The 21,932-nt window shown below is 45.2% G+C and overlaps 1 protein-coding gene across 1 annotated transcript in view; it reads left to right on the forward strand.

Moving 5' to 3' along the window:
• Window positions 1–21,932, forward strand: part of AASS (aminoadipate-semialdehyde synthase) — a 332,460-nt gene that overhangs the window by 266,337 nt on the left and 44,191 nt on the right. The window contains exons 20-22 of the mRNA XM_069229897.1: window positions 9,866–9,961; window positions 16,858–16,973; window positions 20,430–20,518. Of these exons, the coding sequence (XP_069085998.1) occupies window positions 9,866–9,961; window positions 16,858–16,973; window positions 20,430–20,518 (301 nt within the window). The remainder of the gene's footprint in view (window positions 1–9,865; window positions 9,962–16,857; window positions 16,974–20,429; window positions 20,519–21,932) is intronic.

Below are 21,932 nucleotides of genomic sequence, written 5' to 3' on the forward strand. Positions count from 1 at the left end.
CCGAAAAAGGCCCAAACAGTGCCGAGATCGTCCGACTCCGGTCGAGACACCGGCACGCAGCCTTCTCGGGACCGAGAAAGTGCTGGAGACAAGCCTCGACACCGAGATACCGGTGCCGACACGGCTCGACGCCGAGACAGCGGCACCGAAACAGATCGACGCCGAGAGCTTTCGGCCCCGAAAAAGAAAAGAGTTACCTCGGAGCCGAAAAAACACGCAGACAGGGTTTCGATGCCGAAACAAACTGCAAGCGACCCAGCTTCAGGCTCTTATACAGAAGAGCACTCGCTAACCTCCCAAATGCAGAAGCATAGGTTTGAGGAAGAGCTGCAAGCAACTGATGTGGACCATACGCAAAAGCGTATCTTCATACAGCAGGGGACAGGAAAAATAAGCACCCTTCCCCCCATTAGGAGAAAGAGAAGGTTGGAGTTCCAGACGGAACAGACACCACAACCAAAAGTGGTGAAAAGAGTTACCCCACCACCCTCTCCTCCGCCTGTGATTAACGTCTCACCAGCACAAACTCCATCACACTCCCCAGCTCACACCACCATGAGCCAGGGTGACCAAGATCAGGACGCATGGGACCTATACGACGCCCCAGTGTCAGATAACAGTCCGGAGGCATACCCTACAAAGCCATCTCCACCAGAAGACAGCACCGCGTATTCTCAAGTGGTGGCTAGAGCAGCACAATTTCACAACGTAAGCCTCCACTCAGAACAGGTCGAGGATGATTTCTTATTCAACACACTCTCCTCCACCCACAGCTCCTACCAAAGCCTGCCTATGCTCCCTGGTATGCTCCGGCACGCAAAAGATATCTTTAAGGAGCCGGTCAAAAGTAGGGCAATCACACCAAGGGTGGAAAAAAAGTATAAGGCGCCTCCTACAGACCCGGCTTTCATCACTACACAGCTGCCACCAGACTCTGTCGTTGTAGGAGCAGCTAGGAAAAGGGCCAACTCTCACACATCTGGAGATGCACCACCCCCAGATAAAGAAAGCCGCAAGTTCGATGCAGCTGGTAAAAGAGTCGCAGCACAACCTGCAAACCAGTGGCGCATCGCGAACTCACAGGCACTACTTGCGCGCTATGACAGAGCCCACTGGGACGAGATGCAACATCTCATTGAACATCTGCCCAAGGACTTACAAAATAGGGCAAAACAAGTGGTTGAGGAGGGACAGACCATTTCCAACAACCAGATCCGCTCCTCCATGGACGCTGCAGATACAGCTGCACGGACAATTAATACATCTGTAACTATCAGAAGGCATGCATGGCTCCGAACGTCTGGATTTAAACCAGAGATTCAACAAGCAGTTCTCAATATGCCTTTTAATGAAAAAGAACTGTTCCGTCCAGAAGTGGACACAGCGATTGAGAAACTCAAAAAAGATACGGACACTGCCAAAGCCATGGGCGCACTCTACTCCCCGCAGAGCAGAGGGAATTACAGCACATTCCGTAAAACGCCCTTTCGAGGGGGGTTTCGAGGTCAAAGCACACAAGCCAGCACCTCACAAGCCACACCGTCCAGTTACCAGGGACAGTATAGAGGAGGTTTTCGGGGACAATATAGAGGAGGGCAATTCCCTAGAAATAGAGGAAGATTTCAAAGCCCAAAAGCCCCTACTACTAAACAGTGACTCACAGGTCACTCACCCCCTCCACACAACACCAGTGGGGGGAAGAATAGGTCATTATTACAAAGCATGGGAGAAAATCACTACAGACACTTGGGTTCTAGCAATTATCCAACATGGTTATTGCATAGAATTTCTACAATTCCCTCCAAACATACCACCAAAAGCACAAAATTTAACAACACACCATTCCAATCTCCTGGAGATAGAAGTGCAGGCACTATTGCAAAAGAATGCAATCGAATTAGTGCCAAACACACAAATAAACACAGGAGTTTACTCACTGTACTTTCTGATACCAAAGAAGGACAAAACACTGAGACCAATCCTAGACCTCAGAGTAGTGAACACTTTCATCAAATCAGACCACTTCCACATGGTCACACTACAAGAAGTATTGCCATTGCTAAAACTACACGACTACATGGCAACTTTAGACCTCAAGGATGCTTATTTCCATATACCAATACACCCATCGCACAGGAAATACCTAAGGTTTGTATTCAAAGGAATACATTACCAATTCAAGGTACTGCCTTTCGGATTAACAACCGCACCAAGAGTCTTTACCAAATGTCTAGCGGTAGTCGCTGCACACATAAGAAGGCAGCAAATACATGTGTTCCCATATTTGGACGACTGGCTAATCAAGGCCCATTCGTTCATACAGTGCTCAAATCACACAAATCAGATCATACAAACCCTCTTCAAACTCGGGTTCACCGTCAACTTTACAAAATCCAACATTCTGCCGCGCAAGGTACAACAATACCTAGGAGCCATAATAGACACATCAAAGGGAGTAGCCACTCCAAGTCCACAAAGAATTCTAAATTTCAACACCATCATACAACGCATGTATCCAACACAAAAGATACAGGCAAAGATGGTATTACAACTCCTAGGCATGATGTCATCATGCATAGCCATTGTCCCAAACGCAAGACTGCACATGAGGCCCTTACAACAATGCCTAGCATCACAGTGGTCTCAAGCACAGGGTCACCTTCTAGATCTGGTGTTAATAGACCGCCAAACTTACCTCTCGCTTCTGTGGTGGAACAACATAAATTTAAACAAGGGGCGGCCTTTCCAAGACCCAGTGCCACAATACGTAATAACAACAGATGCTTCCATGACAGGGTGGGGAGCACACCTCGATCAACACAGCATACAAGGACAATGGAACGTACATCAAACAAAACTGCATATCAATCACCTAGAACTTCTAGCAGTTTTTCAAGCACTAAAAGCTTTCCAACCAATAATAGTTCACAAATACATTCTCGTCAAAACAGACAACATCACAACAATGTATTATCTAAACAAGCAGGGGGGGACGCACTCCACGCAGTTAAGCCTGCTAGCACAAAAAATTTGGCATTGGGCAATTCACAACCAAATTCGCCTAATTGCACAGTTTATACCAGGGATACAAAATCAACTCGCAGACAATCTCTCTCGAGATCACCAACAGGTCCACGAATGGGAAATTCACCCCCAAATTCTGAACACTTATTTCAAACTCTGGGGAACACCTCAGATAGACTTGTTTGCGACAAGGGAGAACGCAAAATGCCAAAACTTCGCATCCAGATACCCACACAAACAATCCCAAGGCAATGCCCTATGGATGAACTGGTCAGGGATATTTGCTTACGCTTTTCCTCCTCTCCCTCTCCTTCCTTACCTGGTAAACAAACTCAGTCAAAGCAAACTCAAACTCATATTGATAGCACCAACTTGGGCAAGGCAACCCTGGTACACAACGCTGCTAGACCTATCAGTGGTACCCTGCATCAAATTGCCCAACAGGCCAGATCTGTTGACACAGCACAACCAAAAGATCAGACACCCAGATCCAGCATCGCTGAATCTAGCAATCTGGCTCCTGAAATCCTAGAATTCGGGCACTTACAACTTACCCAAGAATGTATGGAAGTCATAAAACAAGCCAGAAGGCCATCCACCAGGCACTGCTATGCAAGTAAATGGAAGAGGTTTGTTTGCTACTGCCATATTAATCAAATACAACCATTACACACAACTCCAGAACATGTAGTGGGTTACTTGCTTCACTTACAAAAATCTAACCTAGCTTTCTCTTCCATTAAGATTCACCTTGCAGCAATATCTGCATACCTGCAGACTACCTATTCAACTTCCCTATATAAAATACCAGTCATTAAAGCATTCATGGAGGGCCTTAGGAGAATTATACCACCAAGAACACTACCTGTTCCTTCATGGAACCTAAATGTTGTCCTAACTAGACTTATGGGTCCACCTTTTGAACCCATGCACTCCTGTGACATACAGTTCCTAACCTGGAAGGTGGCATTTCTCATCGCCATTACTTCCCTGAGAAGAGTAAGCGAGATTCAGGCGTTTACTATACAGGAACCTTTTATACAACTACACAAAAATAAAGTCGTCCTAAGGACCAATCCTAAATTTTTGCCAAAGGTTATTTCACCGTTCCATCTAAATCAAACAGTGGAACTTCCAGTGTTCTTTCCACAGCCAGATACCGTAGCTGAAAGGGCACTACATACATTAGATGTCAAAAGAGCATTAATGTATTACATTGACAGAACAAAAAACATCAGAAAGACTAAACAACTCTTTATTGCATTTCAAAAACCTCATGCAGGAAACCCAATTTCAAAACAAGGTATAGCCAGATGGATAGTTAAATGCATCCAAATCTGCTACCTTAAAGCTAAACGACAGCTGCCCATTACACCAAGGGCACACTCAACCAGAAAGAAAGGTGCTACCATGGCCTTTCTAGGAAACATCCCAATGCAAGAAATATGTAAGGCAGCCACATGGTCTACGCCTCACACATTCACCAAGCACTACTGTGTAGACGTGTTATCCGCACAACAAGCCACAGTAGGTCAAGCCGTATTAAGGACATTATTTCAAACTACTTCCACTCCTACAGGCTGATCCACCGCTTTTGGGGAAATAACTGCTTACTAGTCTATGCAGAACATGCGTATCTACAGCGACAGATGCCATCGAACTGAAAATGTCACTTACCCAGTGTACATCTGTTCATGGCATCAGTCGCAGTAGATTCGCATGTGCCCACCCGCCTCCCCGGGAGCCTGTAGCAGTTTGGAAGTTACCTTCAATTATTTATATATGTATCATCTCAACCTTAAATAGGTGCATACTTAGTCACTCCATTGCATGGGCACTATTACTACAATTCAACTCCTACCTCACCCTCTGCGGGGAAAAACAATCCAAGATGGAGTCCACGCCCATTCGCAATGGAGACAAAAGGAGGAGTCACTCGGTCCCGTGACTCGAAAGACTTCTTCGAAGAAAAACAACTTGTAACACTCCGGCCCAACACCAGATGGCGAGCTATTGCAGAACATGCGAATCTACTGCGACTGATGCTACGAACAGATGTACACTGGGTAAGTGACATTTTCATTCTGGTTGGCTAGGGTATGCACCTCAGCCAGGCAGACCTTCTAGTCAGGGCAAGGGAGTTACACGTCCAAGATAACCCCTGCTCAACCCCTTGGTAGCTTGGCACGAGCAGTCAGGCTTAACCCAGAGGCAATGTGTAAAGCGTTTGCATAACACACACAACACATGTAACGCAATATCCCCACCACAAAGGAAACACAACACCAGATTATATGAAAATATACTGTATTGTACACAACGCAATTATAAGACCAAACATCACATATCAGTACTATCCTGCTACCTTAGCAGTTGTCAGAATGTTACACATTAGTTACTCTGCAACCTAGCAGTAGTCACACATAACACACAGGTTACTTAGTATTCTGCAACATAAGCAGTAGTCAGGAAACACGTTATCACATTAGAACACTTGCCATAAGAATATCATAAAACACCCATAGTAGGAACATTAGAAAACCTATGGCAAGTTAGGGAAACATATTAGCAAGTCATGCCCATAAAAGGAACATTTGCACACATGTATAAAAACATCATAAAACAGGTAGGCAATATATAATGCAATAAAGTCTCTAGTAAGAACTTGTGGTGTGTATATATATTGTCACTTAGAAATACCTGGTGGATGATAAAGACATCTCTGTGCCTAAGATAGCATGAAGGGGCCCCTGGTACTTCTGCGCTCACCACGGGGGCCACAGGGTGCTCCTGGAGGGAAAGGGGTGGTAGGCACCCTCTCCTTCCCGAAAACGGGCCCGTCCGGGGACCCGTAATTTAGCTGGGGACCTGCCTCGGCCTCCCCACACCCTGTCCTCGGGGTGGGGGCCAGGCGAAGCCCAACCTCAAGCAGGGGCGATCCGAAGGGGGCCTCCGACGAGGTCTCCCTTCCGGGTAGAAAATGCCTGAAGTGGAACTGAAAACGGAGCGTCCTGCTCCTACCGCAGAGACGGGGGAATGGGGCGCTCTCCGCGCCTTCCCCAAATCCTGCGAAGTGGGGGCAGCCGCCCTCGTCCTCTGTGCTGCTGCCAGTGCCGAGCAGGGAGAGGCCGCGCCTCTCCCTCACGTGTTGGGCTCCTCTCTGGAGCTGCTCTTGTGCCTCCGGGGTTACGGTGGTCTCCTTGACAACAGGGGAGCTGCGGGTGCCCCGGGGCACTACCTAGACCGTCGGATCCCCCAGGGGCACTGAGAGGAGCACGCCAGCTCCTCTCCCTCTCCTGGAGTGTCCCGGCGGTCAGTAGACAGCGCGCTCCGACGCACTTGAATGAATGAAAGACCTGGCTGCGGCGGTGGAGTTCCTGGGCAGCGCGAGGTGCATTCTAACAAGCACTCGAGCCATCCACTTCGGCCCGGGTGTGGCGGTAATCTCCTTGGCCATACAACGAAAGTCAACACTTTTTGTAGCACAATAGCAAGGGGAAAGCACTTCCAAGTGCTCACAAAATCCCCCACAGAGCGCTTTCCAAAGCGCTTAATTTCAGTCAAGAAAAAGGTAAAGCACCCCTCGTGCTTCTGGGTGGATGCAGGGGTCAGGGGCCACAGAACCCTGCCCCTGGGGAACAAAATTACCAGGAAAGGCCCACAGGTGGATGGGGGCCCAACAACAGGCCAGCGCAAAGAGGGTGCAGGCTAGTGGCAAGTCCTTCCCAGTGTCCAGACAGGTCACAGGTCAGCACAGCAGCAGCAGTCCATGGCGGTTCCTGGTGAGTCCTTCCGGTAGTCTGTGTCCAGTTCCAGGTAAGTTCAAAATGTCTCCAAATTGTGGGCAAAATTCCCCTGTACTTATAGTCAGTTCTTACAGTGTTTTACAATGGTAGGGAGAGGAGGTTCCAGCCAGTTACAACTGGTTCTGGGAGTGCCCCCTCTCTCCTTTCAGCACAGGCTCTAAACATCAGTGGGGGGTTAACGACCCTATTGTGTGAGGCCAGGGCACAGCCTTTACAAATGCAGGTGTGCTCCGCCTCTCCCTTCTGTCAGCCCAGGAAGACTATTCAGTATGCAGATGCACCTCAGTGACACCTCCACCCTCCCTGTTACAGGCTGTCTGAAAAGTATGCACAAAGCCCCAACTGTCACTCTGCCCAGACGTGGATTGGAGTCAAGCTGCTAAACACCAGAGTCATAAGCACAATTAAATGTGCACTTTCTAGAAGTGGCACTTCTGTGATAGTAATAAAAAATACACCCACACCAGTAAGCAGCATTTATTATCACCATCACAACCATACCAAACACGCCTACGCTACCCCTCATAAATCAGACAATACCCCTTACACATAAGGCAGGGCATTTCCAATGCAATCCTATAAGCAAGGCAGCTCTCACAGCAGTGAGACACCAAGTTAGGCTGTTTGTCACTACCAGGACAGGCCATGCAATATGGCACATGTCCTGCCTTTCTGCATACATGGCACCCTGCCCATAGGGCTAGCTAGAGCGTACCTTAGGGGTGACTTACATGTAGTAAAAGGGGACTTCTGGGCCTGGCAAGTAAGTTTAGATGCTAGGTCCCTGTGGCAGAAAACTGCGCACACAGGCCCTGCGCTAGCAGGCCTGAGACAGGTTTGAAAGTCTACTTCAGTGGGTGGCGCAAGCAGCGCTGCAGGCCCAATAGTAGTATTCAATTTACAGGCCCTGGGTATAGAGATACCACTGTACAAGGGACTTATAGGTAAATTAAATATGCCAATTAGGTATAAGCCAATCATACCAACTTTAGATGGGAGAGCACCTGCACTTTAGCACTGGTCAGCAGTGATAAAGTGCTCAGAGTCCTAGAGCCAACAGCGAGAGGTCAGAAAAACCAGGAGGAAGGAGGCAAAAAGGCTGGGGATGACCCTGCGTAAGGCAAAAAGTCCAACACACCTCAACTAAGTGTTACTCTGGCAGAGAGCAGCCTAATCTCTGGGGAGAGGTGATCTCTTTCTAATTTGTGGGTGTAGGGTCATCTGGATGAGACGGCAGGTGGAGGAGGGTTGGGGCCACGGGTCTGCATTGTGCTACCAATTGACCTCTTGGATATCAGTTGCACCGCTATAGGGTGCTGTGTGCAAGTGTGCTCCGTAAAGACCTGTCTGATATCCGCTGGTGCTGCTTCACATGTTGATTTCTTGCCAACTGGATACTATGCTTTACATCGGTCCTACCCATGCGACTTTGGCCCACAGTGCTGCGAAAAGGGTTGTTGTTATCTGTGTGTACATATTCTTGATATTGTTGTGATCTGGGGTGCACCCCATAACTGTGTGTGATATTGCATTATATTAATTTCCAGGGTGGGCCTAGTTCTGACAATGTTTCACACAGCATTAGGGTGCTGGGAAGTAACATAGGATTTCTCCCAAGTGTCCATGCTACTGATGTAATTTTAACACAGTTGGACCTAGTACTGCTAGTAATATTGCCAACTGTGATTTATGCCAGACGTTTATGATTTTTATGTTGTGTTAGTTAATGTGTGTACTGAATACAAGCTGTGTTTACCTACCACGTGTGAAGACTTTCGTGATGCTCAGTGTATTTATTGTGTGAGAGTACTGTGCAAATGCTCTATGATCAGCCTGACTGCTCAGTGCCAAGCTACCCAAGGGTGAGGGCAGGTTATACAGTGAGTGTAATTACACACCCCTGACAGGAGTGCTAGGTTCTGCCTGGCTGGGGCCCTGCCACAGCCAACCAGAACGTGCCACCTCCAATATCACTACAGAGGATGCCCGACCAGAACACCCTCTTTGTTCAACCTGTGATACAGGACGATCGAAAGCATGTACTTTGAAAATTTCCAACAATTAGGAGACTGATACTAAGATGGTAGCAGTGTAGATTTGGTCTCATAGCTAAGCCCTCCGAGCCAATGAATGCATAATTGATAGAATATTAGGCATTCATATGGCTGTCATTGTAGCCAGGAGGGTAGGAAAGGTTCGGGCATTCTCTGACGATCCAGATGTCAGATTTTACCCCAACAATTTAATGATATGGACACAACAAACGTTCATGCTACTTGTGGTAGCCAAGTTTTGTTTGACACAGACACTGTCCATCCTGGTGTTCGTTTTATCCCCTATGTCTAAGACAGAGAGTGCTGCATACAGTGGTCATCACTAGTTTGCTCTGACATTGTGAGAGAGCCAGGGCACTGAAGTCCACTACTCCGCTTTTAGTTTACTTTGGATCCACCATTTCCAAATGGCTGGTTGGCTGCATTGTTTGCCTGTTGTAAGGGCATTACTGCGGATGCAAGGAGGAATGTTGCACAGCCAATTTCAATGATTATGAAACTTTTCACCAGCCTCCTGTGTACCAACTGCTTCATATCATAATCAAATAATTTGTGAGTAATAAAAATAGCATTAGTTATTTATATTCGCAAATTGTTTTCCAACATGGCCATCTTTTATAGATTCACATATGACTCGGACCCTCTGCAGCAAGATCAATTAATTGGTTTGCTTTTGAGGTAGCCAGTTTATCTGTGATGTGCTCAGAACATGTACAAGAAAGTGACTAGGAAACGAATTGGGGAAATTGAGACCAACAAGTGTTTGCTTAAAGACATAGCCTGTTCTATGTTTTCTTACCTGGAGATTACAGTTCTCTGTACCGGAATGTTCAAATGCTTGAGTTACCTGCTAGGTTCACCCTTGCCACGGCTCAAGGCACTATACAGTTGTTGAAAATATGGGTTAACAAAACCTGAAGTGTTATTTGTGAGGTCTAAATGATTTTTAATTAAGTTGTTGTCTGCTCTTTTTTATTGTAGGGATTTTGTAAAGCAATGAGTGGATTTGTGAAACTGGGCTTAATCAATGCAGACCCATGCCCGATGCTTGGCGCCAATGCTCCATCTATAACATGGGTATGTTTTTAATGCACATTGCACACTTTTATGCTGTCAGTGAATACATTGATTAATTAATGTACTTCTGGATTGTGAATTCTTGACATCACTGTGCTGGTGACCAAGGTTTTCAAGGGGTGGCTTGTCATTGCCTGAATTAAAGGGGTGGAAACGCTCAGGTGTTTAGATCTTGCTTCTTCTTGAGATGGTTGGCGATCAGCATCAAGCTCACTGAAATAGATTCAAGTAACTGCAACATGGCTCTGCCAGCAGCTGGTCCCTTTCTTTAGATTTCCATGTCATTTTAGATTATTATAGATACATGAGAAGAAAACTAATAAGTTCCTAGTCATGGAAGCAGTAGACTGAAACTGAAAAATGACTTGGGTGCACTCAAGCAGGAGTCTTGTGTCTTTCTGGTGAATGGACATTTTTATTTGCACTTCCATTCGGCTGTATTTGTTTACAGAATGTTTCCTTACAGATAGATCTGTTCAGATTATATACCCCTATATTTCTATTGTTTGCATTTTAATTCAAACTATGCTGCTTGTCTATCAGTGAAAGTTTCCGTGTGGGAGCACCTAGAGTTACTGTTGGAATCTAAAGAATGCGAGGCCAGTTTTCATATTTCATACTTATGTAGTTTTCGAGTTTTCAGAGGGGCCCTGCTTAATCTTTCCCAGGTAACCTTAATGTTCTATGAAGCAAAAGTGTGTTTTTCAGTGTCACTTTTGAAGCCTGAAAGTCTACAGCTGCCAATCTTTCAAACCTTTGACAACTTTTCCCTTGTAAGCATCATCAGCTCTATGAAAGTTACATTTTACATCAATGAGAACTGCACCATCATTAAATCACCCTCTCTAAACACACCCACCTTACCTTGTCAACATTGTCAACTCGTTTCTTGTGACAGACACCGTCCCCTCATCATCGCAAACCTTTCAAATGCTTGCACCCCTCAATAAATCACGCCCTGATACATTAGCCAACTACCACCCCCCCTCCCTTCTTCCTTTCATGGGCAAGACTCTAGAGGGCAATATGGACATCTAATTCCCACACCAAATTCACCACCCAGCCCACCAAATCTAAAAATCTGGGCTTCTCCTGCTCTGTAGCTGGAAACTGCAATTCGGGTTGATGGTGCCTTCCAGGGTAACAAATGAAAGAATGGACCTTACTCTGAGTCCTCTTAGATGTTTTGACTGCATTTGACACCATGGCGCTTATCTTGCATGTTCATACTGAAACTGAAAACATGGAAGGGATCAACTGCATAGGACTTTATACATAACTTAATGTAAATAAACCTAAGAAACTGACGGATTTCTGTGCCTTCTTATTCATCTTCCAAGTGTGCTCAGTATTTCCTGCTCATTGCTGAACTTTATTTCAGAAAATCTTGTATGACCTCATGCAGCACATTGTTTGAGAAAAGTAGTGACCACTGTTCCCATTCTCCTTTACCGCTGAAAGTATTGTTGGAAGGGAGTTTATGTTACTAAATTAATAACAAGCACTGGGAAAGCCAACAGGTTTCACATTTTGGCTGCAAAATGCTGACCTATTGGCTTTGCCGATGCTGTTTAACATCTGCAACAAGGGAAAACAATACCTTTCACTGATGCAGTGAAGCTTCAGCAAAAATGAAAGGCAAGATGATGTGTACACATACATGCCTCATTAAGCATGTGTGCACATGCATGATGACGTGTACAACTTCCTGCGTCACCAAGAATACCTGCGCACATAGCAGGAGATGGACACAGTTCTTTTTATTGACAGTTGTAAAATGGTGGACTCAAATCTTGGGGGCACTAAATAAAGAAAAAACAAAGGTTAAATGTGCATGGAAGCACATTTTCCAAAAAGAACAGCCCAGCACCAAACTACAGCTAGCGAGCCCTCCAATGAAAAATAATACAACAAAAACAATTAGTATGCGACAGGGTGGGGTTGCTGATAAAGTGACGTTGGAGAGAATAACAGAGAGGAGGGTGGGGGAGCAACTGTGAGGAGCTGGAGGTGCTTAAGTTAAAAACAAAGAAAGGAACATTTTTTTAAAAGACAAAGAAGGATGGGGAGCTAAAGGAAGGCAATTTATAAGCTTTGAGCGTGAGAGTTTTTGGACTGGGGATACGAAGGCCAAAGGAGCACAAGGGACACAATAAGGCAATTCAGTGCACTTCCATGGAGTGCAAAAGATAAAATTAAAAAATGTAATCCCTGAATGTGAGCAGTAGAAGGGCACAACTCATGCAGTCAAGAAGATGGCCAAAAGCTATGCTTCATGAGAGGAATAAACATAAGAGGAATACAAGCTATCAAATAAGAAGCTAGCAAATGAGAGTGCAAAAATGCAAAACCCATGGTATGCAATGGGCTTGACCCCATGCCCACTGTAATTATCGCTATACTCCACAATAGGTCATTGGCAACAGACAGCTGGAAGCTCTGTGTAACAGAGACCTAAAAATGAGAAATTTCTGATTTCCTCCACTCTTCTTCGGTTAGCAGAACAAGCTCATACAGCATTGGACAACGACTATTGCGGGGGCAATGCGGGGGCGGGAAGAGGATGGTGGGACACGTCTGGCCAAGTTATCCCCGCCAGCGCAACAACAGTTCTTGCTGTGTTAATCAGTCCCGTTCTCCTCAGATCTCTCTTGGAGACTGAAGAAAGGAGATAATGCTCATGTGGTTAAAAAAAATCAGTCTCCGCGATTTAGTTTCCTTGGTTTGCTTATTGTGGCGATGAAGGAACACTTAAAGAAAGCTAGCATCGCCTTTGTGGGTGGGAGGAAACTAAACATACCTGAGAACGGTATGGCTGTTCAAAGAATTAGAAACTACGAAGTGTGGGGAGTTTGCCTTTGTTTCATTGTGTTAGAGGAGTAGTCTCCTATCATTCTGCTACCCCCTTCCAGAACCTTAAGATATCATAGGCAGCGACAGACAGGGATTGAGCGGCCACCTGTTGTATTAGGTGGTATGATGATGTGCTTAGTGGCAGCTTTCAAGTAGTTTAGATTTTGCTCTCCCGCTGCTTGCCAAAAGCAACTGAGACTATTCTCAGTGGCAATCAGGTAGGATTAGCACCATATCCATACGTGAATTATTACAATGAGATATCATGTACAGCACAAGGCCTTAAAAAGCTTTAGACAGATCTACTGGCTGACTTCCTAAAGTAGCCCTTTACGAAGGGAAAAAGGATGCAAACAACACAGCTAAGTGTGTAGAGTGCCCGCAGCAGAAATGTCTGTGTATCCTGCAAATCTGAGGTATAAATCCTTATATACAGCAGTTTATCAGTAAGCAGGCACAGATATGTGTATTAGTGAACTGGGCAATATTAGCAGCCATTATTCAAAATTCTAAGGCCATTCATTTTGTGGTACCCACTGCATCAGTGGTCTAATGAAGGGTAGCAGGAAAGAAGTGAGATCCTGTACATGAAGTGAGTCTCATGAAGCAAGCGTTCACACATTCATATGCTGAGCTGCAAGTTACATATTCCAGGATCACACATTTAACTGCTCTACAAGCTGCTTAACAGTCTTTGTGTTGCAAAATAATTTTATAACTCGAAAATTATGTGATTTACTAGACAGGAAGATACATGCAGAAATAGGTGTTTGACTGTAAACTATATGCAAAACAAACTCTGAAGCGCCTGTATGTTTAGGTTCTTTAAGTAAAATGCTTTACTTTTGATAAAAAGGTATCGCATGGCATAGGCATACTCAGCCTAGAAAAAATACGCGTACCTTCCCGTCACATAAGTACACAAACAAGTATGTATACAAGGAGTAGTTAGTACACCCTGAAGTAGACACGGAGCTGATTGGACACACACACACTGTCAGAAAGAGACAAAAGCATGAAAAACAAGAAGCACATTCACTTCCAGTATCTCTATGCCATGCAGACTTGCCTACCCCCGAAGAGGTGAAAAGTGCATGTTTTGGATGCATCTACCGTCTTCTGAACAAATAAATGGATACTCAAAGACGTTATCTACCTGAGAACTTTTGCACGTTTGTTTCTTTTGACCGAGGCACAAAAATGTAGTGCAGACTGCTAGGAACATGAAACAATATGTACAAAATGTTTATGCAGCCGCAGACAGGAAAATTCGCAGAACTGATTTGTAGAACTGGCACATTTGCAAATGCAGAAACATTTTCTAATATAATATTTTCACTAAAAGATGCAACAACACTGCAGGTCAGCAAGCAGAATTACAGTTAGTACAATACTTTGCCCCAGACCAAATACAAACACGAACCACCCCCAATCCCACAACTCTCCCCCACTGGGTTCCCAGCTGATGTCCCTGCTCAATGATAAAAATACTCAAAGGACAGAGGGCTGACCTGTGAACCGCTATCAGAGCCTGTCTCCGAGCTCCCCTCTGTGACTGGAGCTATCAGTCCTTGCAGCATGCGCATGCACTCAGTGCCGTCCTCTTCTACCTTACCATCCATCCGGACCGCACGCATCCGGTGGTCTGCTGGAGCCCACGCACCCACGTCCCTACACCACTGCTCAAATGTGGCACCCTCAGACACGTCCATGTTATGGCTGTTCAATGGTTAGTCAGCACCAAGCATCACATACACATCTCGATCAGAGCGTGAGATAGATGAATATTACATTATTTACATCATTTTTCATAGTTCTTTCTTTATGCATTCGAACTGCTTTAAACTTAAGCTTCTGTAAAATAGCAGCGGTGGATGGACAGAAGCAACAAAGCTGAGTGACAGTGTGGGGCAGGCTTTGCAGTAAGTGGGCGGCTGCTGTTGAAGTCTGACCCGCCCCACCCCCACGGTACAGTGATTGCTGCATGTTAAAGACATGTATCCCCCCACCCTTTGCTGTCGTGCATTCCTCCAAATTTAAGTACTCATAGATTTCCGACCCGGCCATCCATCCATTCATTCACCTCTCTGGCTCATCTTTATCCACCCACAAATTCATCCTTCATGCTGCCATCAACCACCCAGGAATACCCATGCACTTGCCCATAAAAAATAGTCAACACCATCCATCTGCCTTCAGCCATGTATCGATCCATCCATCTTTCTGCAACTAACCACCTACGCATGATCCTTGCGTCCTCACATCCATCCAACAACATACCTGCGTCTCCATCAGCCCCATCCTTATATGCTGCTCGATGGGCAGGGATTTCCTGCAGTCACAAGACTGAAAAAGATCTTCAGCTTTTGAGATCAGCATTAATGGTTATATTAATAGATGGACATTGGGCAAGTACAGCACATTTCTCCTTCTTACAGTGAAAATTTTCTGCTTCTTGGTTTTCGTGATGCTAATTTTCTACTGAATCTTCCTACTGACGCCTTATAGAATGTGCCATACATCAAATAAATACCTTAAGTAATACTGATTTACTTGAATGGTTTTCAAAGTTGTCTTTCTGAACTGCACAATAGTGTAGTTGAAAACATGCTTAGCACCTATCTGTCTGTAGCATTTTGAAGTTGGCAATATTGTGATACAATAATAACAATCCTTGTGGACATATTTCTTCCCTGCGCTTCTTGGTCTTCCGTGACCTCGGTGGAGTGAATATCTGAGGGATTAAAGAAATGTGTTGGTTCATCCTAACACTAGTTAAAGTGACTTACATCGCACACCAAATGTAGTTGTGTCAAACGTTTGTGGGACAGCCCCTGAACCAATGCCACAGGAAGGGGTGAAGACTTCAGTAACAGAGCAGGTCTTCGTGGTAATTCAGATCTCATTGATGCGTTGTCTTCGGGCCTCCAGTGTGAACCCTTCCTATTCTTCCAAGAAGTGATAGGACTTTGTGGCAGAACACCACCAAAAAAAAGACAGACGTTTTTTTCACCTTTTATGTTTATGGTGACAGATGAGTTACTCAGGAGGAAATAAGTGAACTTCTAAGTCAAACATCCCTCAGGTTTGAAAACTGATGTGGCCTTCACCTCTTTATCCACCAATATTGATTGCGGTGTGTATAGGTGTTGGTTCTCAGCTTTCAGATCAGTTTGTTTAGCATAAACCCCTAATGCATATGAAGAGCTGACAAGCCCTGGCCTTTACCGCCTGCATTGTTTTCTCATTACTTCATGAGGAGGCTTGAATGGAGCCTTTTTGACCATTGCAGGGGAATTACAGTCCTAGGCGCTCCCCCTCTTTACACCGTGTGGACTGAATCTGTGTAGAACAGGCCATCAAGAACCCATCAAGAGTCATGTAGAGGAGTAGCCTCTGTCTCCTTGTGGAGGCTATTTGCACAAGTTGTGCGATTCCTAGGAGGACGAAGACAACCATGGATCAGGGGTTGCAGTTTGTGGTCCTATGTTACAGAGGTCTAGCAATGGGACTGCCATCCTGAATGAAGCATTGAGCTTCAATAAATGGAAAAAATCTATCCCCTTTCTGAAACCTTTGGCAGTCTTGTCTGCTGTGAGTAAGACCTCTGAAGAGGTGTCTGGTCATCTGTTTCGATTGGTGACTGTGGGAGCAGAGCAGGTGCCATAAACAATTCTGATATAGCAAGATTTTTTGTTTTAATCTTTAGTGATACCCTTAAAGCACTAATGTATATTCTCGGTTGAGGAATATCTGATCCCAAGCAGTGAGGAGTCCTCAATCAGCAGGGCATCATCCCTTTCCTGTGTATGGTAAGGGAACTCCTTTGTGACTAGAATTATCCTTATAATGTATGGCAAAGCGTACTTTCTCCCTTAGATAGCAGTGTCTTTAACCGCCTAATACATGTGATCTTGTATGAGCACACCATTCCAGTGCCCTGGGAAATGTCAGTTTATGGATTTATATTTTAAACAGCAAATTGTATTTGTGAAGGATAAATTATGACGCTTATTAATGTGAAATCTTGCTCCTTGTTACAGAAAGAGCTGCTTTGCCACCTTCAAGGACTTCCTCTTTCTAGCAGTGCTGCGACTCTGAAGGAAGTTGTGTACAATAAACTGAATCAAGACGATGGCAATCTAGAAGCTGTGGAGTGGTAGGATTTATTTTCATTTGTTACATCTTTCTCAACGCCTGGTTATAAACTAGATGTCTCTCCCTTTATGGGTAAGGTTAGTTATGGCCGTCAGACTTTGTGTTCAGAATGAGGAGGAGGTAAGTCAATCCATGTAGATATTGGAAACCAGTGGCATGTAGCCTATGTTCAAAACTTGCTTTATCCACCATAGAAACGCAAAGTAGGAGTTTGCTTCGGTCTCCTAGTAGGTGTCCTACTATTTATGAACCATTAGAGGACCCAGAAGGGTCCCCAACCTTCTCAGTCAATATCTTCTTCACAAAGGTTCAAGCGCACCTCTGACCTCCATTTGGAAGCTGATCAGGGGGCAGTCTGTTACCAACATCCCATGTATAGCGTTAGTATATGTTGCCTGTGATAATCCAAAGACAGTGGCGGCCGGTAATTTTAGGAGGGAGGGGGGCGGGCAGCACACTCACACTCATTCATTCACACACGCACGCACATCCATTCGCAACACTCATCAACATTCAAACATACACGCACGCACCAAACATTCATGTAAAAAAACACACACACACCTAACTTCAGATCGGAGGTACTAGGAGGGTCGGGACTGCTGCCTTCCCTCACTTGCTGAGGTCAGCCAATGAGGGAAGGCAGCAGTCCCAACTTCGTTACAGAGTGGGATGGGGTCGGTGAGACTGCTGACCTCACCCCACTCTATGATGAGGTGTCACTGATTGACACTCGCCCTGGGTGCTTCAGGGCTTGAACCTGAAGCGCCCAGGTCAAAGTCAATGGGTGACGCTTTCCCTCGTCACTGAGGGGGAGGGACTTGAGGCACCTTTGCTGAGCCGAGGAGGTCACGCCCATAGGACCTGTGACCTCTTCAGCCCAGCAAAGTTCCGCTCAGGCAGCCAGGAGCCTGCGCAAATCGCGCATGTCTCGCTCCTGGCTGCCTGAGCTGAACATGAAGAGTGTCTGTCAGGCTGACCTTTGCTCAGCCTGACTTTCACTCTTCATGAGGGGCAAAAGGTGGGGGGGGGGGCGTGGCCAAAGAGCACTCAGCAAGGTGTGCTAACTGTGTACCACCCTCCAGGTGATTCCTGTTAAGCACATTATCAAGGGTCCTTTTTCCCATGCTTTATGGAGTAAGCACACCAGCAAAGGGATGCCTCCATGTGTATGGTGCCACACCTCCATGCAAAAGTATTCCCAGTTAGCCATCTGAATTGTCAATTGAGATTACAGAAAGAGCTGTGTGAAAGGTTTCATTCCCCTCCGTACATTCAAAATGCTATGAGAGTGCTGAAGGTCTCCAATTGTGGTGCATGAACCTGGTCTGTAATCTGGTCCCTTGTGCAGTTGTTGATGAGCGCGCTCAACTTTTTTTGTGGCTGAAAAGGAGCAAACGAACTCAAGGTGACACACGAAATTTTCTTGCTATAGTTCGGTTGGTATCACCCACCCAAGAGACCTCATGAATGCTAGTAGTATGAGAAAGAACAGCTTCCTTTCAAAAAACATCACAGCTTCTGTGGCATTCAACCATAATCGGTGTGAGAGCATCCAATGCTTTATTAGGCAGACGTAGTGCTTAATTTGTGCTTGTTGTTTCCGGTGCTGAGCACCTGCAATTATTTGTGAGGGCCGGGGCTTATTCTTCTGCCTCAAGCATTTGCTGCGAGCAAAAGACACATGGGAAAGACGGAAGAAGGAAAAACTGAAAAGCGTCATAAAGGGAGAAAGTAAAGGATGAGCTGAAGGGGCAGGCGCCGTAAATGGATTGAAGAGGCCCGAGGTGACTTCAGGATTACGCTGCCTCAGTATTCAGTGCTGGCAGATTTAATTAATTTAAGAGAAGGGCTTTGAGCACCGGCACCTCTCTATTTACAAATTAAGCACTGGGCAGATGGCAACATTCTTGTGGTCAGCTCAGCAGCGTATATGATGAGACTAAAGCCTTCAATGTGTAACGCTCTGAGTCCGGTGCTCTGCAAGGTCCCTGTTAGCAATAAACGGCCCTGGGCTACTTTCATGCACCCCAGTACACTCTGCGCACAAACAATAGTCAAGTTAATGCACAGCAATACCTGTGCTCCGTGTATCATGACAGTTACTAATAAAAAGTATATATAAATGCCACACTCGTCTGTTTCAGTGTCTGAGATCTGAACTTATCCAATAAGATAACCGCTTATCTTTTACTGTAGCTCGGTCTGAGACCATATTGCTAAAATTGAATGAAAATATCAGGAACAAGCCTTGTTTCAGAGGGAGGGCCGTTTAGTTTTCAAAGTAATTTGTTATTTTGTACCTTGTTAAGCCGTAGGTGAGTCTGCCAGGGCTCTGGTGCGTTTCCTTCTGACGAGGTGCATTCCCGGACTGTCATTTAATCGCCTGTTGGCTCTTTGTCGGTAGAAGGATTGTTCCTCCGTGGTGTGGGAATCCGGCAAGCAGAGGATACAAAGTGCTTGAGGGTCCTTTGTTTTTGGATCGCCACTCACTGGCACTGGGCACTTTGCCAACAGTAATGGTGCAGTGGCTGTGGAGAAAATCCACAAAGCTGTAAGAATTCAATGACAAAATGAGTAAGAAAGGGGAAAAGGTTAAAATTATAAGATCAAAAGTAGGCAAAATGCTCACTGGGAAAAAATATTTTTTAGTGAAAATGGGCATGAAGCAATCTTCATAGACCAGACAGGGCAGAACAGTGCCCTGGCTCGGATTTCTGCCAGGGGGTAGAGTCACCCGAGAGCCCAAATCTGCCGACAAAGGGCCAGGCCTCTGCATCCGGAAAGAAGGATTTTTTTTGTTCCTCGCACTTAAAGGCGTATCTATTTCTATACAGGTAGGCAAATACACATCTGCCAATCCTTTATTTTTTATTGTGAGAAAAAAAGGCTCAGCATTTAAAATTAGGATCTGAAAGGCGTTTTTTGTCAAATTTTAGAATCAATTGGCTCTATAAATGAAAAAGGAAGAGCAAGGATGATGCGACTTTAGAAGATCGTGTTCTGTATTACCAGAATCAAAGTGCGATAGTAAAGGATCCCGTGATTATCCCACCAGCATGCACACCCCACACCCCCACCCCACAAACACACGCACACACACTCCCCCCAGGCACGGATATTCAGTGGCCATTGGTGCTTTAAATTGCCAAGTGCTCCCAGGTGCTGAGTACCTACACTTCTAAATTTGAAAGGGACTGTGCCTTCACTTCTCAGCTGGAGTTAAGTATTTTTATGGGGAAAGTACTGCTACTCCTCAGCAGCTAAGAGGTACTCTGAGATAGCAAGTACCTGACCATTTATATTTCCATTTCAATCCCTAGTGGTCATGATCAGACACCGCCCCAAATTGGAAAAACCAATGGGCTTAAATAACAGAGCTATAAATGTATATTTTTCATTACATTAACATCGTGGTAAAATATTTTCTAATACTAAAAGGCTTCTAATTCAACAGGTTCGACCTACTCGACGACGAACCAGTGCCTGCTGCAGAATCTGTTGTGGGGGCTCTTGCAACACACATGGAGATGCGGCTTTCCTATGGTAAGTGGTGACCTAGTCGTGGGGGTCTGCAGCATGAGCAGGACAGAAGGAAGCCTGAACTTGTAGTGTTTGGGAAACAGAGTGTACCACGAAGAGTGCCTCTTCTCTTTGTGTGGCCCTACCTTTACTGTTTGACACCTTGTATCTGAATAATATGCAACCTACGGCGCCCTCTCTACCCATGTGTATGCCCAGCGCTCTAAGGAAACTAATTATATAAAAAATGTGTGGTTGGAAAACTGCCCCTAATTCGAGGTGGTGATGTGTGTGCCAGCCACCCCCCTTGCAAGTGAGTAGCAGTGGAGCTCAGCACTAGCTTTATAGTCACCCCGGAATTATGGTGACCACCTGTCATTGAGGCAAATTCTGGACAGGACTGTGAAAAATTCAGGACAAAGGGTCAAAATTCAGGACAAAAATTCAGAACAAAGTGTCAAAATTCATGCCAAATTCAAGAACAAACGTCAGTTTTACAGATTCACCCAAGGGAGGCTATGCCTCACCATGTTGTCCAGGCATTTGTTTACTCCTTTTTAAATTAGCAATATTTATTCACTGTGGACTTTTTGTGATTGCCTCCTGGTATGCTACATTCAGGTGTCACATTACGTCCTTGTTCAGTAGTAAATTAATGCCCTTCAGCACTGTCAAAGCCATCACCCCTACCCAAATCTACCCAATCTTTTTTGAAGAGAAAGTAACAGCAACATTTTGATTATGTTTCTGAACATTTTAGAACCCCTGGCAAACGGGTTGGAAGCATTAATGTAATTAACCCAAATTGAACAAAAACATCTGGCTCAACCCAACCACCCATGGGCTTTCATGCTAAAAATAATTTGATGAGGCAAGGCAGAGGGTGTTGCGACAATCTCGCACCTAATGTCAGGATGTGAGGTACCCACAACTTGTCTGTAGTCTCACAGCACTAGAGTGTATGTCTGGGACTTTACATTTATCTCAGAAATGAGAGCCCAGACTACCAATCAAAGATAATAAAAGAGGAGGATGAAATCGAGATCAAATGGGAGTGATTCAAAGGGTTGTTGCTAAGAACTGGATAAATAAGGAAGAGAAGAACAAGGTGGGACAATTCCTAATATCAGACAAGATGAATCCACCAAGACTGTTGGAAGGTATTGGGTACCTGGGGAGTTGTCTCTGCACACAGGAGAGAAACAGAAGAGACACTGTCAAGTGTTTGAACAAGCAAAGCCCATCCACTTTGGCAAACACTTCTGGTGCAATGGTCCGCTGTTCGTGCTTGTGAAGGGTGAGCAGGGCCTAAGCCCCTTGCAAGGTTGTGCAAGGCAATTGACCACTTTGCCCATGTCTTTAAATGGTTTTGAAATTGAGCAGAAGCCAAACTAGTGATCTGGGTTATCCCTAAGTGTCAAGTACACATAGAATATTT

The sequence above is a fragment of the Pleurodeles waltl genome, chromosome 4_1 (assembly GCF_031143425.1).
Source record: "Pleurodeles waltl isolate 20211129_DDA chromosome 4_1, aPleWal1.hap1.20221129, whole genome shotgun sequence".
Lineage (NCBI taxonomy): Eukaryota > Metazoa > Chordata > Amphibia > Caudata > Salamandridae > Pleurodeles > Pleurodeles waltl.